The sequence below is a fragment of the Giraffa tippelskirchi genome, chromosome 8 (genome assembly GCF_054371585.1).
Source record: "Giraffa tippelskirchi isolate mGirTip1 chromosome 8, T2T-mGirTip1v1.2.pri, whole genome shotgun sequence".
Lineage (NCBI taxonomy): Eukaryota > Metazoa > Chordata > Mammalia > Artiodactyla > Giraffidae > Giraffa > Giraffa tippelskirchi.
Genome location: NC_137282.1, coordinates 48885340 through 48901710, shown reverse-complemented (window position 1 = coordinate 48901710; position 16371 = coordinate 48885340). Strand labels below are relative to the sequence as shown.

Below are 16371 nucleotides of genomic sequence, written 5' to 3'. Positions count from 1 at the left end.
ACAAAGGGGAACTGTAACAACTGTTATTTGAGAAAGGAGATTTTTATCTATTCATTCTTTAAGTGTTATGAGTGTGTATCTAGGCTCAAATGAAACCAACATTAAAATATATATACATGTATATATGTATAAACATACACCTAGATCTCATTTGCTTTCTTAATGCTCCAGTGACATTCTTCATTGGACTATGTCTTGATACTATGTTCCCAGATACCAGCTTTAATGAAGTTCAAGAAAAGAAATGGCCATGAGGCAGTCTCTGCTTTTTTCCATCAAGTAAAGATGTTGTCCCTCCTTCTGCTTCAGAGCATGGGTCTGTGTGCTCAGTCACTTCAGTTGTGTCCGACTCTTTGTGACCCTATGGACCATAGCCCACCAGGCTCCTCTGTCCGTGGAATTTTCCAGGCAAGAATACTGGAGTGGGTTGCCATTTCCTCCTCCAGGTGATCTTCCCCACCAGGGATTGAACCAGCGTCTCCTGCATTGGCAGGTGGGTTCTTCACCACTGAGCCACCTGGGAAGCCCCTCTCAAAGATCTATGTGATAAATTCTTCTTAGAATTCAGCCCCAGGAAGTTTCTCAAAATTGCTTACATCCTTTTATCAGATTATTAGAACTGTATAATTGATCTGGGTTCCCTTTCACCTAGATGAACAAATAAAGAAGATGTAGTGTAACATCTTGTAGAAAAACTCAAATGAACTTTTTGGCCAACCCAATATACATATATAGTGGAGTATTACTTGGTCATGAAAGAAAGAATGAAATCTTGCCATTTGCAGCAACTTGGAAGGACTTGAGGGTACTATGCTAAGTGAAATGAGTCAGAGAAAAAGAAATTCTACATGATTTCACTTACATGTGAAATCTAAAAAACAAAACAAATGAAGAAACAGAATAGAAACAAACTCATAGATACAGAGAACAAGCTGCTGATAGTTGCCAAAGGGGAGAGGGGTCAGGGGGATAGACAAAATAGGTGAAGATGATTAAGAGGTACAAACTTCTAACTATAAAATAAATAAGTCATGGGAATGCAATGCACACACAGAGAATATAATTAATAATATTGTAACAACTTTGTGTGGTGACCTAATGGATGATAACTGGTCTTACTGCAGTTATCAGTTCATAATGTATAAAAGAGGACCTCCCTAAGCGCTCAGTTGGTAAAGAATCCATCTGCAATGAAGGAGACCCCCGTTCAATTCCTGGGTTGGGAAGATCTGCTGGAGAAGGAATAGGCTACCCACTCCAGTATTCTTGGGCACCCCTTGTGGCTGAGCTGGTAAAGAATCTGCCTGCAATGCGGGAGACCTGGGTATGATCCCTGGGTTGGGAAGATCCCCTGGAGAAGGGAAAGGCTATCCATTCCAGTATTCTGGCCTGGAGAATTCCATGGACTGTAGTCCATGGGGTTGCAAACAGTTGGACTCAGTGACTTTCACTTTCACTTTCAATGTATAAACTATTAAGTCACTTTAGTTGTACACCTGAAGCTTATATTGTTTAATTATAACAAAAAAAAAAAATGGAAAAATGGTTGTTGCCTAAGGGAGCAAGAAAATTAGAATGACGAAGACAGCAGCACCCCCATCACTGTACGTAGACCAGGCTGTGGCTGCTCAGGGCTGAGAATGGGGCAGTGGTGAGAGGCTGAGCAGGAGAACAGTTGAACTGGGAGCACAGAGCTGGTTCAATGGGACTGAGGCTGAACAGAAGGAAGCACCCTCCAGCCTTGGCAGGTGTTGGAGACAGTACTTCCAAAGGTTGAGGTCCAAGATGCGATGATAGTCTTGGGACCAAATTCAGGCCTTCACACAAGCCATCAGGGCACAAGCTGGAATGACAGCATGGAGTGAGCACAAAGGCCTACAGTTCATAGGCCATGATTCCAGGTGGGTCCATGTTCTGCATCAAATGGATTGTGTAGATTTGGCAGGAGGAAAGGCATAAAGGGACGGTGGTTGCCATGCTCCACAGCGAGCATGTGGGGCTCTGCTGAGTGAGCCCTCCTCCATTGCCCAGGGAAGTAGGTGAAGCGCATCTCCAGACAGTGAGGGGCAGGTGGGGCAGAGTGTGGAGATGACTGGTTCTTTAGTAAAGAGAAAGTGGTCAAGGAGAAGTTGAAGGCTGCGGGAGGAGTTTCCCACACCACAGATGCCTCCCCAGGGACCAGACTAAGGGGTTAATGCTGGGAGTAGGCGCTGGGGCACAAAACAGCAAGACAGAAATCTATCACAGCCAGAGGGCATCCACATTGGTGACTCAGAAACCAGAGACGTGGAGCCCCATGGGTTTCACAGGGATTAAGTTCCAAGGCAGTATGGCCACACTTTTGCTCATCTATTTCATATTAAGTGTCTGAGATGGTGTTAAAGATATAATGAAGAGAGAGGAGGGATACAATTAAATTCTTAAGAGAATTTTGGCTATTATCTTTAGCCAGAAATGCTGTGGGAAGCAGGGAAGTTGGGGGAGAGACAAGGAGACAGATGACTTGGGGGTCCTTTCCTCACCACTCCTGCTGGGGGACCAGGGTGTCTCATGAGAGCCTGGCAGCTCTGAATGAAGCCAATCCCCATATCTGGGTCCAACTTGAAGCCAATTCTGTGCCTCCCAGAGACCAATTCATCACCACAGGGCCCTGGGCTGAAGGCCTATAAGACCAGGCTCCTGCCAACCACACATGGGGTTCAATAGGCCTTTGTCCTAAAAGACTGGACCAGAAAGGATGAAGGAGGCGCCAGGGCTTCTTCAGCCACAGACAGGGAGCCCTGGGAACACACAGGGATGAATCTTGTTTCTCCTTTTCTCCTCATGCAGCAGAAACGCTGTATTGAGAGCAACGTCCCCAATGAAAACTCAGACAGAAAGATGGGTCCACTCCAAGTGCCGACCTTACAGGCAGAAGCGTGAGGGCTGGACTTGGTCAGAGAGGTGCCCACAACAGGCCCTGGCTAGAGGAAGGCCCTCAATATGGACAGACTGGTGGGTGAACAAACCCATGGTATTCAGGTCATGGGTAGAAGCTGAACAGAGGGGCCCATTACTGATGTAGGCACTTTTTCTTTAATGCTCTTGTCTGACCTCTATACAACTCTGTGGTATAAGAAGGATTTCTCATCATAGGATAAAGAGGTTCTGATTATGTAGGAGGATGAATTACGGCCCCCAAAACTATCAGGCCTTAATCCCTGAATCCTGAAAAACGTTACTTTATGTGGAAAATGTTATGTGTGTGCATTCAGTCATGCCTGACTCTTTGTGACCCTATGGACTGTAGCCCGCCAGGCTCCTCTGTCCCTGGGAATTCTCCAGGCAAGAATACTGGAGTGGATGGCCATTTCCTCCTCCAGGGGGTCTTCCCAACCCAGGGATCAAACCCCTGTCTCCTGGAGCTCCTGCATTGCAGGCAGAGTCTTTACCACTGCGCCGCCTCAGATAGGGAGAAAGGCATTTACCAAACATGACAAAGTTTTGGGCCATGAGAGGGGGACACTGACCCAGATTATCCAGGTGGGGCCCAAATGGAATCACCAGTGTTCCTGTAAGATGAGGAAGGCAGAGGAGGATTTGACACAGGCAGAGAAGGAGGTGTTAGGACCACAAAGCAGAGACTGGAGGGATGTCCTACAAGCCAAGGACACCAGGAACCAGCAGAAGGTGGGTCAGACAAGGGATCTTTTCTGAGAGCCTCTGGAGGGAGCACGGCCCTGCCCACACCTTGATTTGGGCCCAGCGATACTGATTTTGGACTGTAGGTAAAGTCATTTCTGTTGTACGGAAGAATCAAACTTGTGGTAATTTGTCACTGCAGCCTGAGGAAACCAACAGTCTATGAAGAGGCCTCTCCACTGCTCAGAAATGGTGCCAACTAGCTCTAGGAGACTGGCATGCTCCCCACCCTACCACCTTAATACTTCAAAGGATTGAATCTTTGTGTTGGAGACCATTCCTGCAATTCATGATATGAAAGTTCCACATGGGCAACAGCATCAAGCTGGTGAGTCAACACGGAACAGTCCTTGTGAGAGTGAGAAAAGGAACAGTTATGAAGTCTTTCCGTTTCATCCTTGGCCTCCGCATCTGTCTGTTCTTATAACCTCTGCCCAGCCTGGGACCAGATCTGTACACCAGTGCAAACATTGAGATGCTCAGCTTACTCTGTGAGTCCACTTACCCTACCGAGCTAGAATGACTGTGGGTAAAATATGTAAGTGGTTATTTCTTCTAGATCCCCTTGAGGGAGGTCCTGGAGGGTGAAGATGTTACCAAGCCTATTTGACAGAAACAGGCTCTCCTCTATTAGTTATGAACCCAGGCAGAAACACAGGTATCACATGGGTTGATCCCACCAACCCAAATACAAAGCTCTACAGCATGGAGATGCCCCAACTCTGTGCTGTGCTTAGTCGCTCAGTCATGTCCAACTCTTTGTAACTCCAATGGACTGTAGCCCTCCAGGCTCCTCTGTCCATGGGGATTCTCCAGGCAAGAATACTGAAGTGGGGTTGCCATGTTCTCCTCCTGGGGATCTTCCCAAGCCAAGGATCAAACCCAGGTCTTCTGCATTGCAGGCAGATTCTTTACCATCTGAGCCACCAGGGAAGCCCCAACTCTCGGCAGAATTAGTATTTCTAGGGTGAACAGAGGGGCTTCCCCAATAGGGCTCAGCAGTAAAGAATCTGCCTGCAATGCAGGAGATGCAGGAGACATGGGTTTGATCCCTGAGTCGGGAAGATCCCCAGGAAGAGCAAATGGCAACCCACTCCAGTATTCCTGCTCAGAAAATTCTATGGACAGAGGAGCCTGGTGGGCTACAGTCCATGGAGTCACAAAGAGTTGAACACAACTGAGCACGCATGCGTGTGTTAGCGTGAACAGAAAGTTATCAGGTGCCTGGTTCGGGTTAGAAGGTAGACAGGTGCCTGTTCTCTGAATCAGAAAAGAGGGGGGTGGAGAGAAGGAAGACAGGGCAAGAAGAAAGAACATGTACAAGAATATAAACCAATCTATAGGCACCCCACTCCAGTACTCTTGCCTGGGAAATCCCATGGATGGAGGAGCCTGATGGGCTGCAGTCCATGGGGTCGCTAAGAGTTGGACACGACTGAGCTACTTCACTTTCACTTTTCACTTTCGTGCATTGGAGAAGGAAATGGCAACCCACTCCAGTATTCTTGCCTGGAGAATCCCAGGGACGGAGGAGCCTGGTGGGCTGCCGTCTATGGGGTCGCACAGAGTCGGACACGACTGAAGCGACTTAGCAGCAGCAGCAGCAGCACAGACTTGAGAAAAGCAGTGACTGGACAAAACCAAATCTGTTCATTTTCCCAGAACAGTGACTGAAGGAATCACCACCAAACCGTGAAATTCGGCCATGTAAAACAATCTTCCTAAATGGTTTACACATGAGTTAATTTAAGAACCATTAAGACTTAAATATAAACCGGATTCAAAGTGCACTATAGAACACTGTAATGTACCATACACTGGCATCACTGACTCGATGGACATGAGTTTGAGTAAGCTCCAGGAGTTGGTGATGGACAGGGAAGCGTGGTGTGCTGCAGTCCAGGCAAAGAGTCAGACATGACTAAGCGATTGAACTGAACTGATAGAACACTGTAGGGGCTTCCCTGGTGGCTCAGACAGTAAAGGATCTGCCTGCAGTGTGGGAGACCTGGGTTCAATCCCTGGGTTGGGAAGATGTCCTGGAGAAGGAAATGGCAACCCACTCCAGTATTCTTGCCTGGAGAATTCCCAGGGACAGAGGAGCCTGGCTGGGCTACAGTCCATGGGGTCACAAAGAGTCGGACACGACTGAGCGACTAAGCACTAGCACCAGCACTATGGAGCAGTGTGATGGTGCCTCCTTAACAGATGATGGTACATCCCTAACTGCTTACATCCCTGGTCCCAAGGATGTCATCAGGGAGGTCCCACCAGCAGCCTCAGTGTCCCCAAAAGGGAACAGGACCCTGGACAGTTCTTATGTGCATCCACCCATCAGGACCCCAACCAAAATTATCCATTGGCGTTACATTCACTGGAATCAACTGCCTCACTGTAACCCACTCTTAGCTACTTTTGATCAAATCAATCCTATTTCACTTAATTTCATGGAGCCCAAGTATTCCAAGCAGGGATTTTTGCCTACTTACAAACACTTGCTCAAACCTTCATAGAAAGAAGTCCCCCATCCCAAGTATGGAAATGCTTGACTCAGATGTATAGCATAGTTAAATCTTAAAACAAATTTTTTAAATAATTCAAATTTTCACTTGAATTTTTAAAATTTTGTGTTTAAAATGAATTTATTTTTTCAATTCATTAAAAAAATGTAATTAACCATGAGTTAATTGTTTTTAAGCCCTGAATTCATTGCTTTTCTCCACTGAGGCAGAGAAAGAATTTACATCAACTAGTCCATTTTCCAATGGCCCAGTTTCGTCATGTGGGATGTAATAAATATTTAACTGTCATCCTCACTGCAGCCTACTTGAATATCAAAATGCTATTTAGAATAACAGAGCTCAGAGCCAAAAGAGAAACCAGCACACACAAACCTTTTGCCCAGCGGCAACAGTTATGACTAAGGAACATCAGTTCAATAAATGATAAATACTAAATAAATGTAATAAATTTAAAAGTAACACTTAACAAACATTTAAACTAGGAAAGCCAGTGCCTGTACAATCTGTTATTGTGTTCCTTTTCAAAGACCACTTGGTTAAAATGTCTACACAAAGGTCAGACATTCAGGGTCTAGAAAATTAAATGCCATAAAAATGAATTCAAAGTTTTCTTACCTCTTGTTCTAGACAAAATCATATCCTTTATTATCTGCATAATAACACGTGTAAGCATCATGACGGAAATCAGGTGATACACTCTCCATGGAGTCAGCGCAAGGAACCTATCACAGCAAAAACAGACAAATCATTGCTTCAATTTGAGGATTTTACCTTTTTTAAACAGTTAGGTTTACTTTCTGCCACAGAAACAAAAAATAGATTCAATAAATGATTTCACTTGTCAAAAGCACCCACAATGTGACCATATAAAAGTGACTTGGGACTTCCCTGGTGGTCCAGTGGTTAAGAATCTACCTGCCAATGCAGGGGACACAGGTTCCTGGATCTCTGGTCCAGGAAGATCCCAGATGCCTGGGGGAAACTGAGCCTGTGCACCACAACTACTGAACTTGTGATCTAGAGCCCATGAGGCACAGCTCCTGAATCCCGTGTACCTACAGCCCATGCTCCGCAACAAGAAAAGCCACAACAATGAGAAGCCCAAGCACCGCAACTAGAGAACAGCTTCCACTCGCTGCAACTAGAGAAGGCCTGTACACAGCAACCAAGATCCAGAGAAGCCAAAAACTAAAAAAGAAAGAAAGTTACTTAATAGGCATTAGAGTCAGTGAAATAAAATCACCTGAGCCACGGGTACTTTTGTGCCAGGCTTTTCTGCGCTAACTTCCCATCTGGGCAGAGGATTTGCCATCTTGGGTATGGCCCAAATCGTACTCTGCACTCTGTTAGATGGAACAGAATTGACCTTGAGCAGGATCATTACAACAAAGGCAGAGCTGCAGGGTCTTCTCACGCACAGTTAGTCAGTTCAGTCACTCAGTCGTGTCCGACTCTTTGCGAACCCGTGGACTGCAGCATGCCAGGCCTCCCTGTCCATCACCAACTGTCGGAGTTTACTCAAACTCACGTCCATTGAGTCAGTGATGCCATCCAACCATCTCATCCTCTGTGGTCCGCTTCTCCTCCTGACTTCAATCTTACCCAGCATCAGGGTCTTTTCAAATGAGTCAGTTCTTCACATCAGGTGAACAAAATATTGGAGTTTCAGCTTCAGCATCAGTCCTTCCAATGAATATTCAGGACTGATTTCTTTTAGAATGGACTGGTTGGACCTCCTTGCAGTCCAAGGGACTCTAAAGAGTCTTCTCCAACACCACAGTTCAAAAGCATCAGTTCTTTTGCACTCAACGTTCTTTATAGTCCAACTCTCACATCCATACACTACTGGAAAAACCATAGCTTTGACTAGACAGACCTTTGTTGGCCAAGTAATGTCTCTGCTTTTTAATATGCTGTCTAGGTTGGTCATAACTTTTCTTCCACGGAGCAAACATCTTTAAATTTCATGGCTGCAGTCACCATCTGCAGTGATTTTGGAGACCAAAATAATAAAGTCTGTCACTGTTTCCATTGTTTCCCCATCTATTTGCCATGAAGTGATGGGAACAGATGCCATGATCTTAGTCTTCTGAATGTTGAGTTTTAAGCCAACTTTTTCACTCTCTTCTTTCACTTTCATCAAGAGGCTCTTTCGTTCCTCTTTGCTTTCTGCCATAAGTGTGGTTGGTGTTAGCTGCATATCTGAGGTTACTGATACTTCTCCTGGCAATCCTGACTCCAGCTTGTGCTTCTTCCAGCCCAGTGTTTCTCATGATGTACTCTGCATATAAGTTAAATAAGCAGGGTGACAATATACAGCTTTGACATACTCCTTTCCCCATTCCAAGTATGTTGTTCCACGTTCAGTTCTAATTGTTGCTTCCTGACCTGCATACAGATTTCTCAAGAGGCAGGACAGGTGGTCTGGTATTCCCATCTCCTTAAGAACTTTCCACAGTTTGTTGTGATCCACACATTCAAAGGCTTTGGCATAGTCAATAAAGCAGAAGTAGATGTTTTTCTGGAACTCTTTTGCTTTTTTGATGATGCAACGGATGTTGGCAATTTGATCTCTGGTTCCTCTGCCTTTTCTAAAACCAGCTTGAACATCTGAATGTTCTCGGTTCATGTACTGTTGAAGTCTGACCTGGAGAATTTTGAGCATTAATTTACTAGTGTGTGAGATGCATGCAACTGTGCAGTAGTTTGAGCATTCTTTGGCATTGCCTTTCTTTGGGATTAGAATGAAAACTGATCTTTTCCAGTCCTGTGGCCACTGCTGAGTTTTCCAGATTTGCTGGCGTATTGAGTGCAGCACTTTCACAGCATCATCTTTTAGGATTTGAAATAACTCAACTGGAATTCCATCACCTCCACTAGCTTTGTTCGCAGTGATGCTTCCTAAGGCCCATTTGACTTCACATTCCAGGATCTCTGGCTCTAGGTGAGTGATCACACCATCACGATTATCTGGGTCATGAAGATCTTTTTTGTACAGTTCTTCTGTCTATTCTTACCACCTCTTTCTAATATCTTCTGCTTCTGTTAGGTCCATACAATTTCTGTCCTTTATTGTGCCCATCTTTGCATGTAATGTTCCCTTGGTATCTCTAATTTTCTTGAAGAGATGTCTAATCTTTTCCATTCTACTGTTCCTCTATTTCTTTGCACTGATCACCGAAGAAGGCTTTCTTATCTTTCCTTGCTATTCTTTCGAACTCTGAATTCAAATGGGTATATTTTCCTCTTCTCCTTTGCCTTTCACTTCTCTTCTTTTCATGGCTATTTGTAAGGCCTCCTCAGACAACCATTTTGCCTTTTTGCATTTCTTTTTCTTGGGGATGGTCTTGATCCCTGCCTCCTGTACAATGTCACGAACCTCCATCCATAGTTCTTCAGGCACTCTGTCTATCAGATCTAATCCCTTGAATCTATTTGTCACTTCCACTGTATAATCGTAAGGGATTTGGTTTAGGTCATACCTGAATGGTCTAGTGGTTTTCCCCACTTTCTTCAATTTAAGTCTGAATTTGGCAATAAGGAGTTCATGATCTGAGCCACAGTCAGCTCTCCGTCTTGTTTTTGCTGACTATATAGAGCCTCTCCGTCTTTGGCTACAAAGAATATAATCAATCTGATTTTGGTATTGACCATCTGGTGATGTCCATGTGTAGAGACTTCTCTTGTGTTGTTGGAAAAGGGTGTTTGCTATGACCAGTGAGTTCTCCTGGCAAAACTTCCTCTCTGGAGTCTCCTGCAATGCTGGTGGATTCTTTACCAACTGAGTTATCAGGGAAGCCTCTTCTCATGCACAGAGAGTAGCTAAAGTAGATGCCCTTTACTTAGTATCCTGTCTTAGTTTCTATTTTCCACATTCATTTCTTTAACCTCTCCCCTTTTCCCACCAATCACTTAAAAATAGCAGTTATTAGGAACCCAGTTTGCCAGCCCTTTCTCTCTAATATCAGTGCTTTTTTGTCTATCTGTCCACTTCCTCTCCAGAAGAAAATAAAGAATTCTTTAAGATGAACAGTACACAAACCCTACAGTACTTTTTTGGTTTGTTTGTTTTTGATTGGTTTTATAAAGGAATGGAATAGCAAAGAAGTCACAGGGAGCTTTGAGCCTTTATACAGAGGTTGAAGCTCATTTTACATAAGTTAGTTGGTTAAGCTGCTAATTAATACTTCCTTGCAATCCTGTGAACTGAAGCCCGCCAGGCTCCTCTGTCCATGGGATTCTCCAGGCAAGAATACTGGAGTGGGTTACCATTTCCTTCTCAAGGGGATCTTCCTGACCCAGGGATTGAACCCAGGTCTCCCACGTTGCAGGCAGATTCTTTACCATCTGAGCCACCAGGGAATCCTTTCACTTGGGGCAATCATAACTCAGAAAAATTAACAGATATATCACTTAACACTAGCTGTAAAGCAGTGTAGGATGTATTAATATAAATAAGCAAAGAATACATGAAAAAACTGCCTTCTAGGAGCTTACTTCCTCATCAGAGAAATGAACACAGGCTGTGCTGACAAAGTCCAAGGCAATGAGTCTTAATGCTATAGCAAAACATGGGCAAAGAGCAAAGAGAAGCAAAGGAGGAGAAAGTATTAACTTCAAATTAGGGAAGATCTAGAAAAGTGGCACTGAACTTGGTCTGGGAGGATGGATGCAATTCAGAGGAAAATAGAAGCTAAGTTCCAATTAGTGGGTATAACATGAGTAGCAGAATCAGACAAGGGTGAGGTGTGCCTGGGGCTTGCAGGTGGTCCGGGGTAGCCCCAGCAGAAGCAGAGGGATAAAAAAGAGAGTTGAGAGACTGGCAGAGAGAAGAGATCGAGGTTCCAGGCTTAGGGCTGACTGTGGCAAGCCCTGAAGGATATACTGACACTACTGACAGTAGAGAAAAAGCCAAAGGTATAGAGTACGAAAATGAAATTGAGTGATTTAGGGAAATGCCTGAAGGCAGCAGAAAAGATGAGGTAGATAGGGAGGAAAATGGCATTCAGGACATCTATTAGAAGGTTATACAATGTGCTTGGTGAGAAGTGGCCAACATGAGATGCTGGTGAAGTTTTGGGTAAACCCTCTCCCAGAATGTGGGAAACCCAAGTTCAAGGTCTGGTTCTAATACTAACTGTCTGTGTGTGACTTGGGCCAGCGTGGGTAGAATAGGTCAATGTCTCCTAAGTATAGTTCTGCAACTGTTAGCAGCCTGGCTGCCTGGAAAGCTTGTTAAAATACAGATTCCCAGACCCCAGGCTCCTTCCCCCAGATCCTCTGAAACAGGTGGTTTATTATACTAGTATTCACATTCAATAAATATGGGGGCCTACACTGGGCCACTTCATGGCAAATAATTGAGGAAACAATGGAAACAGCGAGAGACTTTATTTTCTTGGGCTCCAAAACCACTGCAGATGGTGACTGCATACATGAAATTAAAAGACGCTTGCTCCTTGAAAGAAAAGCTATGACAAACCTAGACAGCATATTAAAAAGCAGAGACATTACTTTGCCAGCATGGGATATGGTGAAGGACAGAGAAGCCTGGAGTGCTGCAGTCCACGGGGTCACAAAGAGATGAACATGACTGAGAAACTGAACAACAACACACTGAAGTGGCAGTTCTCAAAATTTTTTTTTTAAATTAGTTTATTTTCTATTTTTTAACTTTACAATATTGTATTTGTTTAGCCATACATTGACATGAATCCACCATGGGTGTACATGTTTGATAATAATCCACTGTATGAAATTCATTTATATCTACCTACACACAGATGAAATCAGCTTCAAAAGTAATATCTGTCCTTATAATGTATAATGACTTCTGATACTTTCCTTCAATTCCACTATATTTTTAAATGCTGATTGTGACTCACTAAAGTGACACCACAAATGAGTTGTAACTCAGTGTGACTCACATTGCATCAGAAGGAATCTGCAAATGTAAGATTACTGTGTTTCATAAGAAAGGCCTTTGCTGCAGTCAGGTAAAGACCTAGGAGGCAAAGTTCCCTCAAGTTGAAAGATCTTTTGAGCTAGCCAGGAAGCCATTTAAGGATCTCTTAAAAACCAAAGAAATGCAAAATGAACTGAAGCAGTGCTGGTCATTACTTATTCTTTTAGTGGAAATTACAATCTTCCAGGAATACAAAAATTAGGGAATGACAGGACTTTGACCCATCGCCCTGGCTGCTAATAGCTCTCATTTAGAGGTCATTGCCATAGCAACTCCAAGAGCCCTGAGGATGCCCCTCATGTGCCCTGAGCCAGGGACTAGTTGGTATCTTGCCCAAGGGTCTCATTGATCATTAAAGATCCTCAGCCAAATGACAATGCAACCCAATCACTATTCAATACTTGGAGTGGAAATGCCAAAATTGTATAGGATTGCAAGTCTCCTTGGTCAATGAGTGTCTTTGCAGTCCAAGTGTTAAGAATAGAAATGTCTAGAAACAAAGTCCTAATATTAATAATTTGTACTTAGGAAAAATGTGCATATTTTTGGTATTTTAGTTATTTACACTGCCTATGAGGATTCATCTCATGGTTCCAATTAAAATATGTAGCATAATTTAGACTTGTGATTTGAAATTCAAATCATAGGAACAGTTATGAATGTATTTATTTTATGGGAATTGCCTAATATTTGGGAGATCTTGGTTGTCAGAGAAGGTCATTTTTTAAAAACTTCTATTTTGGTAACTTTCAAACATATACAAAAAGAGAGACTGAAGTATAGTAAACCCAGTCTCCACAATTCTCCATTCATGGCCAGTCTTGTTTCTTCATATTCCCACACACTGAAGCTCTCTCCTATTTTTATATCTATTTCTGCTTTATTGACTATGCCAAAGCCTTTGACTGTGTGGATCACAATAAACTGTAGAAAATTCTGAAAGAGATGGGAATACCAGACCACCTGACCTGCCTCTTGAGAAACCTGTATGCAGGTCAGGAAGCAACAGTTAGAACTGGACATGGAACAACAGACTGGTTCCAAATAGGAAAAGGAGTACGTCAAGGCTGTATATTGTCACCCTGCTTATTTAACTTATATGCAGAGTACATCATGAGAAACGCTGGGCTGGAAGAAACACAAGCTGGAATCAAGATTGCTGGGAGAAATATCAATAACCTCAGATGTGAAGATGACACCACCCTTATGGCAGAAAGTGAAGAACTAAAGAGCCTCTTGATGAAAGTGAAAGAGGAGAGTGAAAAAGTTGGCTTAAAGCTCAACATTCAGAAAACAAAGATCATGGCATCTGGTCCCATCACTTCATGGCAAATAGATGGAGAAACAGTGGAAACATGGCAAATAGATGGAGAAACAAGTCTAAAAAATAAACAGATTTATTTTCTTGGGCTCTGAAATCACTGCAGATGGTGACTGCAGCCATGAAGTAAAAAGACGCTTACTCCTTGGAAGAAAAGTTATGACCAACCTAGACAGCATATTAAAAAGCAGAGACATTACCTTGCCAACAAAGGTATGTCTAGTCAAGGCTATGGTTTTTTCAGTAGTCTCATATGGATGTGAGAGCTGGACTATAAAGAAAGCTGAGTGCTGAAGAATTGATGTTTTTGAACTGTGGTGTTGGAGAAGACTCTTGAGAGTCCCTTGGACTGCAAGGAGATCCAACCAGTCCACCCTAAAGGAAACCAGTCCTGAATGTTCATTGGAAGGACTGGTGCTAAAGCTGAAACTCCAATACTTGGGCCACCTGATGCGAAGAGCTGACTCATTTGAAAAGACCCTGATGCTGGGTAAGATTGAAGGCAGGAGGAGAAGGGGACAACAGAGGATGAGATGGTTGGATGGCATCACCGACTCAATGGACATGAGTTTGAGTAAACTCTGCGAGTTGGGGATGCACAGGGAGGCCTGTTGTGCTGCGGTTCATGGGGATGCAAAGATTCAGACACGACTGAGCAACTGAACTGAACTGAACTGAACTGAAGCTCTCTCCACCACATACACAGCTAAATTATTTGAAGCAAATATCAAACTTCACTAAATTTAATTTGCAAATGTCATTTATCTTCAAAAACAAAAAGGGACTTTTAACCTAACAACAATATCACTATCACATCTAATAATTCTGTTTAATGTCCTTAATGCAAACATTCTTTAATGTCATCGGATGCCTGTCAGCATTCCCATTTGCCCAGTCATCTTTTGCACACACGTACACACACACACACACACACACACACACACACACGAAAACACTGAAAGACTGAACCAGAATCTGAAAAAGTCATACATTGAAACGGATAGATGTGAGTTTTAAGTTTCCTGTAATTTGTAGGTTTTCCTGTCTGTCCCTCATCTCTCTCTCTATTTATTATTATTACTTATTTTGCTTAAATTTTCATGGAAGAAACAGACTCATTTTGTCCAGTAAAGCTTTCCAAAGTCTGAGAATCATTTCTTGTATCCTTGTGGTTTAGTGTAACATTTTCCTTTATCCCTTCTGCAGACTGTGAAAACTGGCAGTTGCATCTACAATCTTGACCAGATTTCGGCTCAGTTTCTTTTTCTATAGAGCTGCATGACAGGTGGACCTGTGTGTCCCATCAGGAGGTACACAGTGACTGGTGTCTCGATTCTGTGACATTAGCAGCCGTTGGTGATGGCTGCCTGGCCAATAATTCCTTGGGGCCCCGGGGTGGGAGCACTTCGTTCTTGCTTCAGGTGTTAGCTGGGTCATGTCTATCAAGAGAAACTTCCCGTCATCAATGTCAGATGACAAGAAGAGACGGATCTCATGGCAAAGGCAGGATCAACACTTGATTCCTTCTCTTTATTTACCAGCCTTCAAGAAAATGAGACCGTTCCTTAGTGTTCTCTAATACTGAGATTTAAGGTAAAGGTAGAGAAGCTCGTCTCCTTCATTTCTTTTCACTGTTTATGAATGATGTGCCACAGCCCCTGGAGTCTCACCCCTATGGACCCTCAAGTGGCCCATCTTGGCTGGTGAGAGCTTAATCACGTTGGTTCCTGAGTCCCTTTGGTATAAACTGTAGTAACCTTTGATAATAAAGCACTTTAAAGGGACAGGGAAAATATAAACTTTACAAATGCAGTTTAACATGTGGAAAGAAGTATAATGAAACTTTTTAATGAAACCGATCTCAGATAAAGAATCTGCCTGCACTGCAGGAGACCTGGGTTCGATCCCTGGGTCGGGAAGATCCCCTGGAGAAGGAAACAGCAACCCACTCCAGTATTCTTGCCTGGAGAATCCCATGGACAGAGAAGACTGGTGGGCTACAGCCCATGGTGTTGCAAACAGTTGGACATGACTGAGCGATTAACACACACAATCATTCATCAAAGACTCTCTTGAAAATGGTTGTTAAAGTTTGTTAGATATTTAAACAAAATAATGTTATGATAGATAAAATTTAAAGCTTAAGAATAATGAGGGCTATACTCTGACTAAATCAAATTATATTTTTTTAAAAAATAGTTGAACAGAGGGCTTCCCTGGTGGTCTAGTGGTAAAGAATCTGCCTGCCACTGCAGGGGACACGGGTTCGATTCCTGGCCCGGGAACATCCCACATGCCTCAGAGCAACCAAGCCCGTGTGCCCCAAGTATGGAGACCATTCGCCTAGAGCTTGAGTTCTGCAGCAAGAGAAGCCACAGCAATGAGAAGCCCCAGCACCACACCAAAAAGTAGCCCCTGCTCGCTGCAACTAAAGAAAGCCCTCCTGCGGCAGTGAAAACCCACTGCAGCCAAAAATAAAATAAATAAGTGAAGTCACTCAGTCGTGTCTGACTCTTTGAGACCTCATGGACTGCAGCCTCCCAGGCTCCTCTGTCCATAAGTACATCTTTAAAAAAAAAATAGTTGAACAGAGTTGTTTCGAACCAATCTTTTCTTTTATGAAAACTGTCTTACAGGACATCAAAACAAAACAAAACAAAAATCCCTGCCTGCCGGCCATAAGTGATTCTGATTCTGGCACTCTGTGGCACTACTCAGAGAAAGACTACACTTTTTCATTCAACCCATGATTCCCTCGATAAGCCTCACCCAGTCCTACTGAAATACATCTCACATGGGGAAGCTCAGCATGTCTTCTGCATCCAGTTTCCTACAGTGTCCTTTTATTACTAGGGGAAGGGGAAATCCCATTTCATTCCATA

General features: G+C 43.5%; 1 protein-coding gene across 2 annotated transcripts in view; it reads right to left on the bottom strand.

The window, feature by feature from the left end:
• RETREG1 (reticulophagy regulator 1) overlaps positions 1-16371 on the bottom strand; it is a 156299-nt gene that overhangs the window by 105673 nt on the left and 34255 nt on the right. For both annotated transcript variants that reach the window (XM_081519320.1, XM_081519321.1), the window contains exon 2: positions 6819-6925. In XM_081519320.1, coding sequence (XP_081375446.1) covers positions 6819-6925 — 107 coding nt within the window. The remainder of the gene's footprint in view (positions 1-6818; positions 6926-16371) is intronic.